Consider the following 16,535-nt stretch of genomic DNA (forward strand, 5'->3'; position numbering starts at 1 on the left):
TCAATTACCACGATCATCATGCATCTGCCCTCAATAACGGGCGACATTGGCCTTACCAAATCGATTGTCCACTACATAAATAGCCAATGACTCGTCTATTGGTATAACTCGCTGGCAGGCAGTGTTGGTACTGATTTGTAGCGTTGGCAGTGGTTGCACTTTTGTACTAACTCCTTAGCGTCTTGATGCATAGTAGGCCAATAATATCATACGTGAAGAGTCTTTTGTGCTAATGATCGACCTCCGGATTGATTTCAACAAAGACCTTCATGGATTGAACTTATAACCTTTAGGTCGTCGAGAGGGGCTAGGCATCAGAGATGTGGTTTAGTGTAAAATCTTCGAATTAGAATGTCGTTCCACATGTAGTAACGTGCCATCTTTGTTTGAAGATTTCTAGACTTCAATTTTTCCATAGGGAGTGTGCCATTAACCAGGTAGTCTATAATGCAATCTTGCCAGTTTAAAGTTGTACTAACATATGACACCTCGGCTGTTGGCTCCGCCTCTATGCTTGGCTTGTCTAGATACTCCACCAGAACAGAGCATTTGAGTTAGTGGTCAATGACGGAGCTTAGTCCGGCTAGCGCGTTTGCGTGGGCGTTGTCTGCCCGCGGAACTTAAGTAAGGGTGTAAGCTTGAAACTCTTCTAGTTATTTTTATACCTTCTTTAGGTATTGCGCCATTTTTAGATGTTTTACTGTGTACTCCCCAGTAGTTTGGTTGGTGATTAGTGAGGAATCAGAATGAATTGCAAGTTTTTTCACTGCTAAGTTTTTTGCTATTCGGAGGCCTGCTAGTAAGACTTCATACTCTGCTTCATTGTTGGATGCTTTAAAGTCTCAAGTGATCACCTGCTCAAGCATCAAACCGTCTGGGGTGTCAAAGACCACGCTTGCTCCCGAGTCCTTGTAGTTTGATGCGTCGTCGTCTTGTAAATGCTAGAAGTCTTCATCAGGTGAAGTAGGTGTGGCTAAGGCGTGCTCAGTTGCCTCCGAGATGTCGTTAGGTTGCTCTGTTGTGTCGCCTAGGTTAGGCATAAAAACATGGTAGGGAGCCATGAAGCTGTCATTGGGTCGCTTTGTTGCATCGCCTAGGCTAGGCGTGAAAGCACTGTAGAGAGCTGTAAAGCTGGGGCTATGTTACACACAATATGAGATGCTCAACTGCAAGTATTAGGCTACTAAGGAGCTGAATTATGGAGCAAGGTTCGGTTGGGGCATGTAACGCGCAGCAGGATGTGGTGCTTAACTGCTAGTACATGTTGCTCCTATGTAGAATCTTTTGAGGCAACGAGAACAAAACTTGTTTCCGAGTGTGTCCTTCTAGTGTTCGTCTACCCTTGGTGCGTCTATTGGGCTAAGTTGCTGCGTTTGTCAAAAAATTTTGCATCCGCCAGTGTCTGCGTCTTTATTGTCGCGTGTCTGGATTAGGGCAAAATAATGTGTTCATGAGGATGATTGCATGCATTTGAAGGTATAACTTGAGCTTCCGGTGCAACAACTGTTGCCAAAGTTAGCTTTTAAATTTCTAGTAGCTAGTTTCTGCATCGAGAAGAGTTTTTGAATTGTGGAAGGTAGTCGGGCCCCCAACTATTCTTATATGAACATGCGCATAGGTCCTCCGCTGCTTCAGGTTTGGATAGTATGGAGGTAATATCAGGTACTCTTTCAAGTCCTTGAATCTGGATCGGAGAGCCTTGTCCCAAAGTGCATGCTTCTCTACCAGAGCGAAAAAGTATGCCAAAATTAGATCTTCCTTCATGATCAATTTTCCGAACAGCAGGTGGTCTGCTAGAAATCTTTTTTGGAAGGTTGCTCTAGCTATCAAATCGTTGCATCCAACTATCTTTGCCTTCTCTGCTTTTTAACCTTTTCAGATAGTTGTGAAGCGACTCCTTTGAGTTCTTGACATTGAATAAGTGGTTAGACTTCTTCTTGATCGAGCAATAGGATGAATATTCTTTGGTGAAAACCAAAGAAAGTTCGTTGAAACTTCGGATGGATTATGGCAGCAGGGTGTAGAACCAATCTTACTCCTCGCCTTGTAGAGTAGTGGTGAATATCTTGCACATGAGATCGTCGTTGTTTTGATAAATGATCATTGCGCTTTGGTAGTGATTCAAGTGTCTCTCCAGGTCTCCATTTCCTTTGAAGGATGTGAAATGTGGCATGCTAAACTTGAGTAGAGGCTCTATTTGCTCAATCTTGTCCGTGAAGGGTGACCTGCTCATGTTGGTCATATCTCGTTGTAGGGCCTTATTAGTGACAACGTTGCATTGGAAATCACATAATCACTTAGTCAAAAGCCTCTCTACTTCTTCCTGAATTTGCCTTTGGTAGGGTAATGGAGCTTTCGACTGCCCCCGTTCTTGACCTGCTAGTCTAAGTTGTTCTTCTATATGCTTGGATCGTCTACACCACGGTGCGGTGCATGTGGTACATCCCTAGCAGGCAAATGAGTTCCTCGCAAGCTTCTGGTTAAACTTAAGCTAGATTGAGTGATTAGGTCTCTCCGTCCTTCATGCTGCCTACTCCAGTGTGAGGTGGTGAATGCTCTTTGTAGGCTTAGCCACTAATAAACACTTCGTATGGAAGGTTATTTATGTTGATTATCAGAGATTGGACCTAACAGTGAGTGTATGCTTGCTCGTGGGCCTAACCGAGAGTGCACGCTCCTCCACGTACTAAGACGAGAGTATACGCTATCTCGGGGGCCTAGTCGAGAGTGTACACTGCCAGGACGCTCAATTCATGGCTGGTCTAATAGTTGTTTGCCGAGATACTGCTGGAGAGGTTCTTCGTCTGCCTATGTCCTATTTCTGGACACCTTGTCAGGGGCACGTTGCATCTCGGTGCACTGCAGGAGCTGATTCACCAAGGTCGTCTAATGTGCGAGGGTGCTCGTCAACTCTATAACTTGTCAAGACAAGTGTTGTTCTCCATTTAGGTTGGAAGAGCTTGGACGAAATGCGTCTCCTTAAGTAGTGGAAGTGTGGTAGACTCCAAATGAGAGATTTGAGTTGGGAAATGTCAAATCTATGGAGAAATGGGGTGAAAATGCCCCATGTTCAATTTTCAGCCTTGAAATTTGGAGCCGGGACGGTTGAACCGGTCTTGGACCGGTTTGGGCTGCTTGGGACACCACGAATGTGGGCTGCTCCATGTGCGGCACGCGTGGGAGTTAGGCCTGGGCTCGGCTCGGATTTGCATTGGGCTCACGCCGAGTCATGACTCAGGTAGACTCATCCTGGGCTTGGGCCCTTGAAGCTTGAAGTGGCACGGCTTAGGCCATCTGGTCATTGGCTCAGCCTTGGAGTGGATTGGGCTTGCGATGGCCTTGGGCCCGCAAGGCCTGGGCTGTTGCTCTTGCAGTGGCTACCTGATTATGAGTATGTTCAACTTGGGCCGAGCTGGGTTCCCTTATGGCACGGGTCTGGGCTCGACGCTACAAGGTGGCATAGGTCTGGGCTTGAGGCTGCAAGGTGACTCATTCACCGTGGGTGTGGGCCACGCCGAGGGTTGCCACAATGGTGGCTACTATGGTGGCTGCTATGGTGGTACCCCCATGGGGGTGATGTCGCTCCATTCATTGCCTTGTTAAGCCTTGTAGATTGTCGTGGTCCAAATTCTTGAATGTTGGAATTTCCATTCGTCGTGGTTTTCGATTATTTTGTCATTGTACTTTTCTTTTATGTTTATTCAAAGAATTAAAAAAAAATTTCAAGAAATAAGAACGTACGAAAAATCTACGAATGAACAAAAAATTAGAAACCTTAAATGCGAGAGTCTTCTACAAGAGTGTGAATCAAGATTCTCAATGAAAGTACCAATTTATGGATGCAAATTTCCACCTTCTTCTTCTTGGACAAAAATACACCTGCAAAACAATTAACACCTAAGATCAAGGCCTAGATCTTCACGAGCCCACAAGGAATGAGGGGGCTTTAGCTGAAAAATCACTGATATTAAAGTTAGAATTTGAGGGAAAAATGTTTAGAGAATTTTAGAAGAGAATTAAACTGAGGTTTTTTTGAGAAATGATGGACTATATATAGGGGTGCGGCTAGCGTTATTAGGAGAATTGAGACCGGCCACATATGGTTGATTTGTGGGATTGATTGCAAGATATTATGTGAAATAATATCTGGTAATTAATTTGGTAATTAATACCAATTTGAAAAAAATAATTGGGAGTTACCTTGTGAGTGAGGATTTGATGAGGAGTGATGAGAAAGTTTTAAAAGAATATCCTTGTGATCACCTTTGACCTTGATTGAGCAGTTATTGTTCGTTGCATGTGCATGGAAATTCCGGTGTGTCTTAAGAGTAATTTTGTCTTTTTACCTAAAATTTCACATGTCAATAAGACATAGTTAATCTATCCATTCCAGAAACCAGAAAGACTCACAGAGAAAAGTTTCACTGGAGCAAAATTGTTTGCCATCTTGAAATATTTCAACGAAAATGTCGTCGGAGTCGTGAAACGTTGAAAATGTCGTCGGAGTCGTAAAAGTTTCACTTGCATCTTTAATTTGCTCTTCAGTACGCTATAAAAATACGTATTTCTAGAAACCCGAATTATATTTGGATTCCGAAGGACCCGGCCCAAGTAATAACCCCAACACAAACACCCACGAAATTTTATGCGCGCATCTTTTCTAATCCCCATCGTCTCCTCCACGAGCACCCCTTTCCCTCTATTTCCCAAACCCTAAATTCCCAATTCCTCTAATTTCAAAACCCTAACAGCCCTTCCCTCTCATTTCTCCGGTGACCCCGCATTCTGCAACTGCTAGATTTCTCTTCCGAATTCCAGGTAAAAACTTAAATCTGTGATTAAATTCTCTGATTCCAGTTTGTTCTAAATTATCAAGTTTCAGTTAATTCGATTAAATTTCATGTTAAAACTTTGAAATTACTTCTGCAATTGGAATTAGCAAAGTTCACGTTTCGTTTTTGAGATTTGGAATCACTTTCTGGAGTTCAAAATTTGAAAAGCATTGAGAATTGCTAGAATTTGACTGGGTTGTACTGTTTTCCAGGCGAAAAAACCCTAGCCATGGCCTCCTACAAGGACGCAGACCCTTCCCTAGGGTTCCTAACCCGAAAGGACACTGAGGTCAAACTCCCACGACCCACTAGGGTTAAGAACAAAACCCCAGCCCCCGTCCAAATCACTGCAGAGCAAATTCTTCGGGAGGCACGTGAGCGTCAGGAGGCTGAAATTCGACCTCCCAAACAGAAGATAACTGATCCCACTGAGCTTGCTGATTACCGTCTCCGTAAGCGCAAAGAATTCGAGGACCTAATCCGGCGTGTGAGGTGGAATGTCAGCGTCTGGATCAAGTATGCCCAGTGGGAGGAGTCCCAGAAGGACTTCAAGCGCGCTCGCTCGGTTTGGGAGCGTGCCCTTGAGGTCGATTATCGAAACCACACCCTGTGGCTCAAGTATGCGGAGGTGGAGATGAAGAACAAGTTCATTAACCATGCGAGAAATGTGTGGGACCGTGCTGTTACGCTCTTGCCTAGAGTTGACCAGCTCTGGTACAAGTACATTCACATGGAAGAGATTATAGGGAATGTTGCTGGTGCTCGACAGATATATGAGAGGTGGATGAATTGGATGCCGGACCAGCAAGGCTGGCTCTCCTTTATCAAATTTGAACTTCGCTATAATGAAGTGGAGCGTGCTAGAGCAATTTTTGAGCGGTTTGTACAATGTCATCCAAAAGTTGGTGCTTGGATTCGGTTTGCCAAGTTTGAGATGAAGAATGGTGAGGTTGCGAGGGCAAGAAATGTATATGAGAGAGCAGTGGAGATTCTAGCCGATGATGAGGAGGCTGAACAGTTATTTGTGGCTTTCGCTGAATTCGAAGAACGGTGCAAAGAAACTGATCGAGCAAGGTGTATTTATAAGTTTGCACTTGATCATATACCCAAAGGAAGGGCCGATGACTTATATAAGAAGTTTGTGGGTTTCGAGAAGCAGTATGGAGATAGGCAAGGGATTGAAGATGCAATTGTGGGAAAGAGGAGGTTTCAGTATGAAGATGAGGTTAGGAAGAACCCTCGTAATTATGATGCGTGGTTTGATTATATAAGGCTAGAAGAGAGTGCAGGGAATAAGGATAGAATTAGAGAAGTTTACGAGCGAGCAATTGCTAATGTTCCTCCGGCTCCGGAGAAGCGATATTGGCAACGATACATTTATTTATGGTATGTGGTACATATACTAAGCCTTGGTTAGTTAGCGACTGTGCTAATGCTTTGACTTTAATGTGGCTTGATTTGTTTGAATAATATGTTGCTGATTGTTGCTTCTTTTGCAATGTTAGGATTAACTATGCACTCTACGAGGAGCTTGATGCTGAAGACATGGAACGTACTCGAGATGTGTATAGGTAAGCGTCATTTTGTTAAGCTATGTTTTGTTGATGTACCTGAAGATTGTTTTGTTCTTGACGTATTTTTCTTTTTAACTACTATTCAGGTCAATATTGATATGAAAATACTTATGTATAAAATTGGAAATAAATCTTGTTCATCTTTCTCGGTACATGCATTGCTACAGTACACTGGGACTGACAAAAGGTTTAACTGGATGTATATGAGGATAAGCTTGAAAACTATTACCCAAAGAAACTAATTTTTTCTTTTGGGTGAAAAGAAAACTAATGTTTAGTTGAACATTATGGGTATGAAGTTATATTTTTGGTGTTCTTATATGATATGTACCATTTTAGTTTATCATGACAGTGGACTGATGAGCCTTCGGCTTTTTTTGTAGTAAATCATGATTTGTTGTAGTAGTGTTTTAGACATCTCTTTGTTGCACCAACTAATTTGATGGTTTACACTTTGGAGGTTTTTGCAATGCATATTGCGGTTATTTGGTGAAAATATTCATGCAAATTAAAACAAGGATTCACAGTATAAGTTTACATTTGTTACCTTTGACATAGTTAGCATGTGGACACATCCTAAATACTTTGAACAGATTTCTCAATAACTAGAAATTCTTCCAGGGAGTGCCTTAATCTGATTCCTCACCAGAAATTTTCATTTGCAAAAATATGGCTTCTTGCTGCCCAGTTTGAGATACGGCAGCTGAATCTCAAGGGTGCACGACAGATCCTTGGCAATGCAATAGGAAAGGCACCCAAAGATAAGGTAATGTATATTTAGCAAATACACACTCATTTTACAAAGTTCATTTAACAAGTCAAAATGTATAGCTAGCATTCATAATATGCTTCCTTAAAACAGATATTTAAGAAGTATATTGAGATTGAGCTGAACCTTGGGAATATGGATCGATGTCGGAAGTTGTACGAAAAGTATCTGGAGTGGTCCCCAGAAAACTGTTATGCGTGGACCAAGTATGCAGAGTTAGAGCAATCTTTATGCGAGACAGAACGAACCAGGTCGCTTTTTGAACTTGCCATTGCCCAGCCATCACTTGACATGCCTGAGTTGTTGTGGAAGGTAAGACACAGGAACATCCTTTTTCTAATACAACTTTTATTGTTTGAATTTTGATAGTTTCTTATGGAATATAGTTAACCTTTTCTGCACTTTTGTACTCTTCTATGATGTTTCATTACATCTGGTATAATACCATAGATTTTAGTTGCACCAGTGCCATGCATAGTTATAATTCTTGACTCTTAAAACTTGAATTCGAAGAAATAGCAGAAGCAACTCTGTGCAACGCACCTATTATTCTCTGTTGTATCAAAGTTTTATTCATTGTATATCCTTTCTACTGATTGATTTATCACTAAAGCTAGTTTTGATATGGAGAACATGTTCCTAGCTACTCATTATACCAACAGCGATTCTTTCTAGAAAATCTATGACAAATATATTTGTTGGCTACGGCTGATGTTATTAATTTATGCACTACAGGTTCAAATGACAACATTATATTTGTTACTAATTTGATTGATAATTTGATAACAGGCATTCATTGACTTTGAAATATCGGAGGGTGAATTTGAGAGAACTAGAGAACTTTACGAGAGACTCCTAGACCGGACAAAACACCTCAAGGTGTGGATCAGTTATGCGAAATTTGAGGCATCTGCTATGGTGCAAGATGGCGTGGATTCAGATATGTCCGAAGATCAAGCCCAGGATTATCTCCTTGAACAAAAGAAACAATGTCTTCTGCGTGCCCGAAGTAAGCAGTTGTTACTAGATACAATAGTAATAGAGAGTTGTCTAATTTATATTCCTTTACAGTTGAGAATATCTAACCCTTGTGTTTTTTTTTTTGGGCTTCACCAGGGGTTTTTGAGAAAGCTGTTAACTATTTTAGAACTTCAGCACCCGAGTTGAAGGAAGAAAGAGGTATGTTGCTGGAAGAATGGTTGAATATGGAGGCTAGCTTTGGAGACTTGGGTGATGTTAGCTTAGTCCAATCTAAGCTTCCAAAGAAACTGAAGAAGAGGAGGCCAATAATGACTGAAGACGGCCCTGCTGGGTATGTGATCAACTCGCTCGTTTTTTACATTCCTAAGTTTTTATATTCGTTTCTCATTTATAATTATATATTCATCTCGCTGTAGAGAATCTTTTAGTTACTGAAAAATGGAGCAGAGTTTTAGTTTTCTTGTGTTCAATTCCATATGGCGAGTTCATTTCGTTTTTCCATATGTCAACTGATCTGTGTTGGGATTTGGCAGGTATGAGGAGTACATTGATTACATGTTCCCAGAGGAAGCTCAGACGACAAATCTCAAGATATTGGAAGCTGCCTACAAGTGGAAGAGGCAAAAGGTGTCTTCCGATGAGGACTAGTAAGTTTTTGCATTTTGTAGTTTCGTGTACTGTGTAAATACAGAGAAAAAGCGTCGTACGCCGATTGCTGAGCAAAATGGTTGCTTGGCTGATAATCATCTTGATTTTGAGAAACCATGCTTGATGGTGATAGAGAGAATGTCTAACGAAACTCTTTTTACCGTACCAAAACTCTCGTACTAATTACTGTACCAAACTTTCAGTTTGGCAAAATTTATTACCATTACCGTACCAAACTTCGATATATTGTCAAATGGTTCGGTTGACATGGTATGACAATGGTAATTACCATTTTGTTTTGGGACAAAATCTGTTTTTGTTTTTTTAACCCAATTCAAGGGCACACTTTATTTTTGTATCTTGATCTCATACATTGTAGCTTAAATTCATCTATTATTCATCATTCACAATTCACACACATAATAATTCAAATGATGCATCAAGATTCATGAAAATTAAGCTTATAACCCAAATAAAAGTTACGAACCAAAACAAATAGAAGTTAACAATCCAAATAGAAGTCAAAGTTTCAAACCAAATGAAGATTGGAACTAAACTTCAAAATGTAAAATTCATTAATCAATTCTTCAAGCTTGAGATGTTAAAGCTTTTGGAGGAGGTATTGAACTTATAGAAGATTGAGCTTGTGTCAAGTCTACATTTCAAACAAAGAAAACATATTAGTAGCAAGAAGAATTAAAGTTGAAAACCATTTAATAACAAATTTACTAAAAAAATTAAAGCATATCTTATTTGTTTCCACTTCTTCCATTTCCTTGTAAAATTGAAGCATATCTTCCGTTGGTTTCTTGTAGAAGTTTACTTCATCCGTCCTAAGCTAATCGCTAGTACACACTAGTGCCTCTACCATTTTAGGAGTCAATGATGCCCTGAAAGGGTCCACAACCCTCCTCCTTAGACTAAATGCATTTTCACTAGCAACGGTCGAAGTGAGGATTGCAAAGATATCCATGGCTATTTGTGAAAGAATTGAGAACTCTTTTGTGTTTAATTTCTACCAACTCAAGTGATCAAAGTCACCAACAACAAAGCTAAAATAAGTAGGGTTTTATTTTCAAATTATTGGAATATTATAAAAATATATATTATAATTAATATGTGTTATATAATTATATATTATATAATTTATAAATTATATTATATTTTCGATACGGTATGGTAATAACGTGGTAATTATATCCATTACCAATATCGTACCATGAAATTTCGGTACGGTACAATACCATACCATTACTGATTGGCACAAAAAATTCGGTACAAAATTGGTATGGCACGGTTGGCATGGTAATTTAGCAAAAAAAATTGTACCATGAAATTTCGGTACGGTACAATACTGTACCATTACTGATTGGCACAAAAAATTCGGCACAAAATTGGTATGGCATGGTTGGCATGGTAATTTGGCAAAAAAAATCCACCCCTAGAGAATTCTCTTATTGATGTAAAAAAAATTGTCTCTTGGTACCACTACAGTCTACCATTTATGTTTGTTGTAAGTGAGAAATCTTCAGTTTGAATATGATAAATAAAGAATTAGATATCATTTTGTTTTATCAAAATTTTAATTTATAAATCATTACGGACTTGTTTGAAAGTGATTTTGAAACACCCAAAGAGATTTCAAGTTTCCTCCTTTCCCATTGAGTTAGACATTTAAATAGAGTGTGATTTTTACGGCCACATAATTATTACAGTAGGCATATAGACATTGAAAATTGGACATTAAAACTGAATTAACTGAGGCTAATCACCCCAGATCTCCCATGTGTTACTTTTTTCTTTTCTTTTTTTTAAAAAGACAGATTATCTGGTGACTTCGTAGATTAGCCGGAAAGACTTACAGAGGCAGTCTTCCTCTGGCCACCATTGTGTGGTTCATTAGCATCAAGAATCGAACCCAATACGTACTTTGTGGAATATAGACCTAAAATTTGTCATCAACCATTGAATCATTCCGTGATGATTAATCTCCCATGTGTTACACTCACAATCACATGTTCCATGTCTATTTAATTGGCTACTAATTATAAACGTGGTCTATATTATTAATGATCATAAAAAAGTTAGGTATATGGGATACCTAAACTGCCAAACTGATAGATACCTCAGGTGCCCAAAGGTCAATACTCAAACTATTGACAATGATTCACACAACAAAACCATCAGGAAATACGGGCTTATAATATTCAACAATTTATAAGTAAGAAATGTCATGATGTTTAAAAAAATAATGATGTTATTCGTATTATTTATTTGTACCGTTATTGTATAATATTGGCAAGTAAGATAGACATCGGTCATTTAAATCAATCATAATTTTGATTCAATTAAAAACGAATTAAAAAACCAAAAAAAACAAACGAAAAATCCTAAAACCTAGCAACGTGGACCTAGGTTTCAAGTTGATCACTTTATCTGGCCGGCAATCAATCCCCGCCATGTTCTGTAAGACGGCGGGAAATACCGCACGTGGTAATTACAGAGTGAGTACCAAATTATGCCAAGTGTCAGCCTTTTTGGTCCCCAGTTAGCGCGAATCTCAGACGTTGATTTCCAATGGTTTCCGTTGTAATATTTGGAAAATCAGAAGAATAACCAAAAATCGAAAGAAGCGCCAATTTTTGGTTCTCCACAAAGGTAGGGGTAGGACACAAGAATAACCAGTTAAAAAAACCCAAGGAAATTACAGTTATTTCCTTTCCCATTCTTTCAATTTTTAACTCCCAAAATCCCGCTTTTCTTTTTCATTATTTTTTTGGTTTTTGAGGGAAAAAGATCTTAAATTCTGCTCGAATTGTAATCAAATATTTCTTTTTCCGCTGGATGAAAATGGCATTCCATTCCAGTTTCAGGTAATTTTTGTGGATAAATTATTCAAGATAATTTTATTTTATTTACTTTTACTGCGTGTTCTGCTTTAAAGATTTTCTAGTTCCAACTCGAGAAATATTTTTTTTGTTTGGTTTTATCTTACAGTTTGATATGAGCTAAGGAGCATGATTCAATAATTGTTTAGATAATAGGATTTTAGAAAACAAAAATATTTCCATTTCTTGTTACTCTTTGATGTGATTCTATCATTTACTTATTGTTTTCCTCCATTTACGTAACTTAGATGAATTTAATATAATTATTATATTGTCTGTTTAAAAAAAAAAATAGACAAATGAAATATAATATCAATAAATAAGGCTCCTCATTGTCTAATTTGGAAAAAGAACTTAATATTTTGGCAAATTTACTCTATTTGTTTTTTTGTTGGGAAATGTAAAGGTTATTCTCACATGTTATTTTATTGTTTGTGTATATAAATGTAGTGTTTTCCTATGCAAAACAAAGATGCGTTGAGAAAATTTCACTTTTATTCAAATTTGTTCAACTTTGATTGTCTTAGGTTGTAGAAAGATTATTCAGAGCTTACACAATAGATTTCGAGAATTGAAATCGGTAAATTCCTTCAATTTTAGGTTTGAGCGCTAAAAGATAATTATATGCCCTAAAATAATTAACCATGTCAATAAATAGTATCAAAGTTGAAGAAAATCGAGTAGAATCATCAATAAGAGCTTTAGACTTTAAAGTTTCTGGTATAAGATTTGGTAAATCGTTTCGATTTTAGGTTTAAGCTATAAAGGACTATTATGCCCTAAACAATCAACTTTGTTGATAAATGAGATCAAAGTTGAAGAAAATTAAGTAGAAGTGAGATTTTTCAATGCGTTCTACACAGAAAATTATACATCATTAAAATGTACTTGTGATTTCCATTGTTAGTGTCTTAATTTTTCTTTTACTTACTAAATCTTTAGTTGACCCTGCCATTACGATTGCCTGCACTGCTTGATGAAACAAATGCTATAACTTTCAACTCAATGAAAGAAATATTTAGTGGAACTTGAAGAATCACCAACCCATAGAATGCTTATAATGGTAATGAACTAATAATCCATAAGTGTTTCTCTGTCAATCTTACTCTCTAATCACAACATACATTTTCGTAAGAGCATTTTACTTCTTAGCTTTTCGATACGGATTATGATAATTTTTCTTCCCTTTTATTTGATGAGATTTTATATTTTGTTTGAATCTTGTTCTTGTTTGATTTTCAGGTCTTAGATATGTTGCGTGCAAGACGGATGGAGAACTGTGTTTGTGTGTGGTGATTTTTGAGTATTTGCTTAAGTATCCAAAATAGAGATGATAAAACATCGCTGGAGAGAGCTAGCTAAGTCCTTTAATAATCATGTTGATCCTGAAACAACTGAGCGGCTGAAGAGGACTAAAACAGGTGTAAACTTCTTTCCTCTCAACCTTTGATCTTCGACTAAAATGCCGGTCACTCATTCGATCCATGGATCCCGAAACAGACATTTTATTTTTAGGGAATTTGCCAAATTTCTGTTTCTGCAATGCCATGAAGAAAAAGACCATAACTGAGTACGATTTTCTGGAATTGATCTTCTTCTTTTTTTTTTTTTTTTTTTTTTTTTTTTTGTGTTGATGTGATTCAAATGTAGGGCATCAGTTCTTTTTCTAAAGTGAAACTGCGTTCTAGGGTTATAAAATTATGGCAGTCTGCTTGTTGCGCAAGGAAACCATTAAAAATTGTTACCCTAAATATTATGTGATAATATGAAAATTCGGATGCGTTGGTTGTGTGTTAAATTTGACAAATTTTCGAGTTTTCTCCCCGAATTCGAGAGTCGATCAATATGTTATTCCTTTTTGTTGCCACTTCATTTGATGTTGAAGTTATTTTTTATCTGCAGAAATTGAAAACAATGTGACAAGGATCTTCAAGCTTATAAAAATCGAAGACCAAGGGAAGAAAGATGTAAACCAAAAAGATTTGAAGCAAGAGTCGGAACTTGTTGCACTCATTGAGAACTTCTACCAACAGTACCAGTCACTATATGCTTTATATGATCATTTAGTAGGAGAGTCTGGGAGAATCGTTCATGGCAAGAAAGAGCAAAAAGGTTTTTCCATGTCTCCCCCAAGCTCAGATTCCGAATATTATTCCTCAGAAGACGTTGAAGGTAACAATGCCAGATTGGAAAGAGCTGACAGCATCAAGCATGAACTTAAGAATGAATATTCCGAAGGATCTGGTGATCTGAAGCGAAAATCGGTCTCTGAAAATGGAGAAAAGGAGGCGATAAATTCAGAATATTTGGCAGCATTGAGAAAAATAAAACAATCAGATATTGTAGACAATGATCTAAAGGATGAAGTGGATGAAAAAGTAAGAGAACTCTCAGCTCTTGTCGAAGTGCATGAGGCTCATGGGAATCATTCCTCAGCTCGGGTAAAAGAGTTAGAGGGACAGTTAACAGGCTTTAAAATGGAGTTGGAATCCTTATGCAGCCAGAAAAGAGATTTGGAAGCATGGAAAGAAGGTAAATCTGCTGAAGCTAAACAGCTAGGAGATAAAAATATCGGACTACATGCGCGAATTTTGGAACTTGAGTTAGTTTTAAAAGAAAGAGAGGATGAAATATCTGATTTCAAGAACAAACTCAAGGAAAATGAGGAGAGCTCAGCGTCGAAAATTTCAGACTTGATGACACATGCCGAAAATATGCAACAGGAAGTTGATTTGTTGTGTGCGCAAAAAGGTGAAATGGAGAAAAAGATGGCAAGTAAGAAAAATGAATCAGCGACGCAAGTCAGAGGCTTAAGTGAGCAGGTCAATGCAATGCAGAAGGAATTGAAGATCCTGCACCAGAAGAAAATTGAATCACAAGCACAACTGGATGAGAAGAATAAAGAAATCTCCAAGCATCTGCAACAGATGGAAATTCTGAAAGAGGAATTAACAAAAAAGGACACGGTTGAGAGGAAAATGATGGAAGAAAAAGAAATTTTTCTTGTGAAAGTGAATGACTTGGAATCGGAAGTGAATTCTCTACGTAACAAAAAAAGGAATGTGGAAAAGCAGATTAAAAACAGAAACCATGAGAACAGCAAGTTGAGACAGGAAAATGAGAGTCTTCTTTCTAGAATTTTCAGGTTGGAGAGAACTTTGACTGAGAGAGGGGATGAGATTTACGCTCTTCGTGGAGAATGTGAGCATGGAAAGAACGAAGCTTCTGCTCGACTTATTGAATTCACGACGCAGGTCAGCAATTTGAAACAGGAAATGGATTCCTTGCAGGCTCAGAAAAGCCAGTTGGACTTGCAGATTGAGATACAGAACAAGCGCTATTTGGAAAAACTGACTGAGATGGAAAATCTAAACGATAACTTGATAGTCAAGATTGGCCAAATTGACAGAGATAACCAAAAGTATTTGGAAATACTGAGTGAGAAGGAAAATCAAAACCATAATTTGACAGTCAAGATTTCCGATCAGCAGAAAATTATCAAGAAACATGAAGAAACTTTCAAGAAGTTCAACAAGGAGCATAAACAAGCTAAAATTTGGTTTCCCCAATCTAAGTTAAATGTACAATTTGCCGAAAGGAAGATGGAAGAATTAGCAGAGAAGTACCGAATCAATCTTGAAGACAACGTGCGCCTCTTGTACCAGAGGATCAGGGTAGCGGAACAAATACATAACGAAAACAAGGAGAGCTACAAGAAGTTCAAGGAGATGTACGAGAAAGAAAATGAAGATCTTAAAGAAAAGCTATCAACGTATCAAGATCCAGACAGAAAGATGAAGCAAATATCGGAAACAGCGAAAAGTACATTGCATGGATTGGACTTAGTGGTGCTTAAATTTGAGGAGGGACACAAGAACTTTCAAAACCAGATTGCCAAAATATCGGAGGAGCTTGAGTCTGCAAAAACTTGGGTTAAAGAGAATGCTGGCAAGATCAAACGGTTAAAGCACAATGTAGATTGCTTGACCACACAACTGAATGAGAAGGAAGAGCAAGAACTTGTGTTGAGAGAGAAAGTTTGGGAGTTGGAAGCATCGGCGAGCAAGGAAACCGGAGAGAAGCTCAACTTAATGAAAGAGTTTAGCCAACTTGAGAGTCAGGTGGGAAATCTTGAGAGGGAAGTAAAGTACAAGGATGAAGATTTGTTGAGCCTTGGGGAGGAGAAGAGGGAGGTCATACGGCAACTCTGCGTGTTGGTTGATCATCACCGAAGCCGCTACTATGATCTGAAGGAAGCAGTGTCAAAGAGGTCAGCTGCAACAAGTACTAGAGGCAGCAAGACTACAACTTAGGCCTCTCTTATAACCATTGTTGTGATAATTTTTGTTTGCCATTATAAACCCTATTCGACTCTTGTTCTTTCTTTTTGTACAAGGTAAGTGGATGTGTTGCTCAAAGTGAATTTCACCATCCATGATATACAATGAATTCATGGGATATATACAAGTATACATAATTTGCATTGTTTTTGAGTTAATTAAAAACGAAAGCGATCATTCGATCGTTTTTTCTTTGTTTTGTTATTGTGGGAGGGAGAATTCGAACATAAGATTTATTTCAACATTAGAAGAAATGTATAATTATACTTGTTGTGAACGTCTTTAAATGGAAGGCCTCAGGATCAAATTAGATAAACACCACGTCCAATTAGTGAGTCAATCCTATGTAAAATCAAAATGTAATTTCTCACTTCACTATCGATCATATCAAATATTCTCCAAATTTGTTTTTGGCTTGGTGTCAAATTTGCAATGACTTTTTGAATGTATACGTGGGTCATGCCTTTTACATTTGAACCTTAAACAACAAGGCACCTTCGTTT

At 38.2% G+C, this 16,535-nt stretch overlaps 2 protein-coding genes across 2 annotated transcripts; both read left to right on the plus strand.

Annotated features, from left to right (window-relative positions):
* Positions 1–4,637: 4,637 nt before the first annotated feature.
* LOC103943754 (crooked neck-like protein 1) lies at positions 4,638–9,162 on the plus strand. Its single transcript, XM_009354098.3, has 8 exons — positions 4,638–4,818; positions 5,045–6,218; positions 6,338–6,403; positions 7,028–7,172; positions 7,269–7,487; positions 7,965–8,184; positions 8,292–8,487; positions 8,690–9,162. The coding sequence occupies exons 2-8, from the start codon at positions 5,062–5,064 to the stop codon at positions 8,802–8,804; spliced, it is 2,118 nt and encodes a 705-aa protein (XP_009352373.1). The 5' UTR covers positions 4,638–4,818; positions 5,045–5,061; the 3' UTR covers positions 8,805–9,162.
* Positions 9,163–11,932: 2,770 nt separating this feature from the next.
* On the plus strand, positions 11,933–16,115 carry LOC103943755 (COP1-interactive protein 1). Its single transcript, XM_048589313.1, has 2 exons — positions 11,933–13,113; positions 13,595–16,115. Exons 1-2 carry the CDS (start codon positions 13,023–13,025, stop codon positions 16,003–16,005), a joined length of 2,502 nt encoding a protein of 833 aa, XP_048445270.1. The 5' UTR covers positions 11,933–13,022; the 3' UTR covers positions 16,006–16,115.
* The last annotated feature ends 420 nt before the right edge of the window (positions 16,116–16,535 follow it).

The sequence above is a fragment of a genome, unplaced genomic scaffold (assembly GCF_019419815.1).
Source record: "Pyrus x bretschneideri cultivar Hongxiangsu unplaced genomic scaffold, Pyrus_bretschneideri_v1 Contig3, whole genome shotgun sequence".
NCBI classification, from domain to species: domain Eukaryota; kingdom Viridiplantae; phylum Streptophyta; class Magnoliopsida; order Rosales; family Rosaceae; genus Pyrus; species Pyrus x bretschneideri.

What these genes read in the sequence shown, in the direction of transcription:
- LOC103943754 (XM_009354098.3), top strand. Translation starts at nt 5,062, where the DNA reads ATGGCCTCCTACAAGGACGCAGACCCTTCCCTAGGGTTCCTAACCCGA. An exon ending in GAAAGGCACCCAAAGATAAG is followed by an intron (nt 7,173 to 7,268) that starts GTAATGTATATT and finishes TCCTTAAAACAG; the next exon opens with ATATTTAAGAAGTATATTGA. An exon ending in TGCCTGAGTTGTTGTGGAAG is followed by an intron (nt 7,488 to 7,964) that starts GTAAGACACAGG and finishes ATTTGATAACAG; the next exon opens with GCATTCATTGACTTTGAAAT.
- LOC103943755 (XM_048589313.1), top strand. Translation starts at nt 13,023, where the DNA reads ATGATAAAACATCGCTGGAGAGAGCTAGCTAAGTCCTTTAATAATCAT. An exon ending in GCTGAAGAGGACTAAAACAG is followed by an intron (nt 13,114 to 13,594) that starts GTGTAAACTTCT and finishes TTTTATCTGCAG; the next exon opens with AAATTGAAAACAATGTGACA.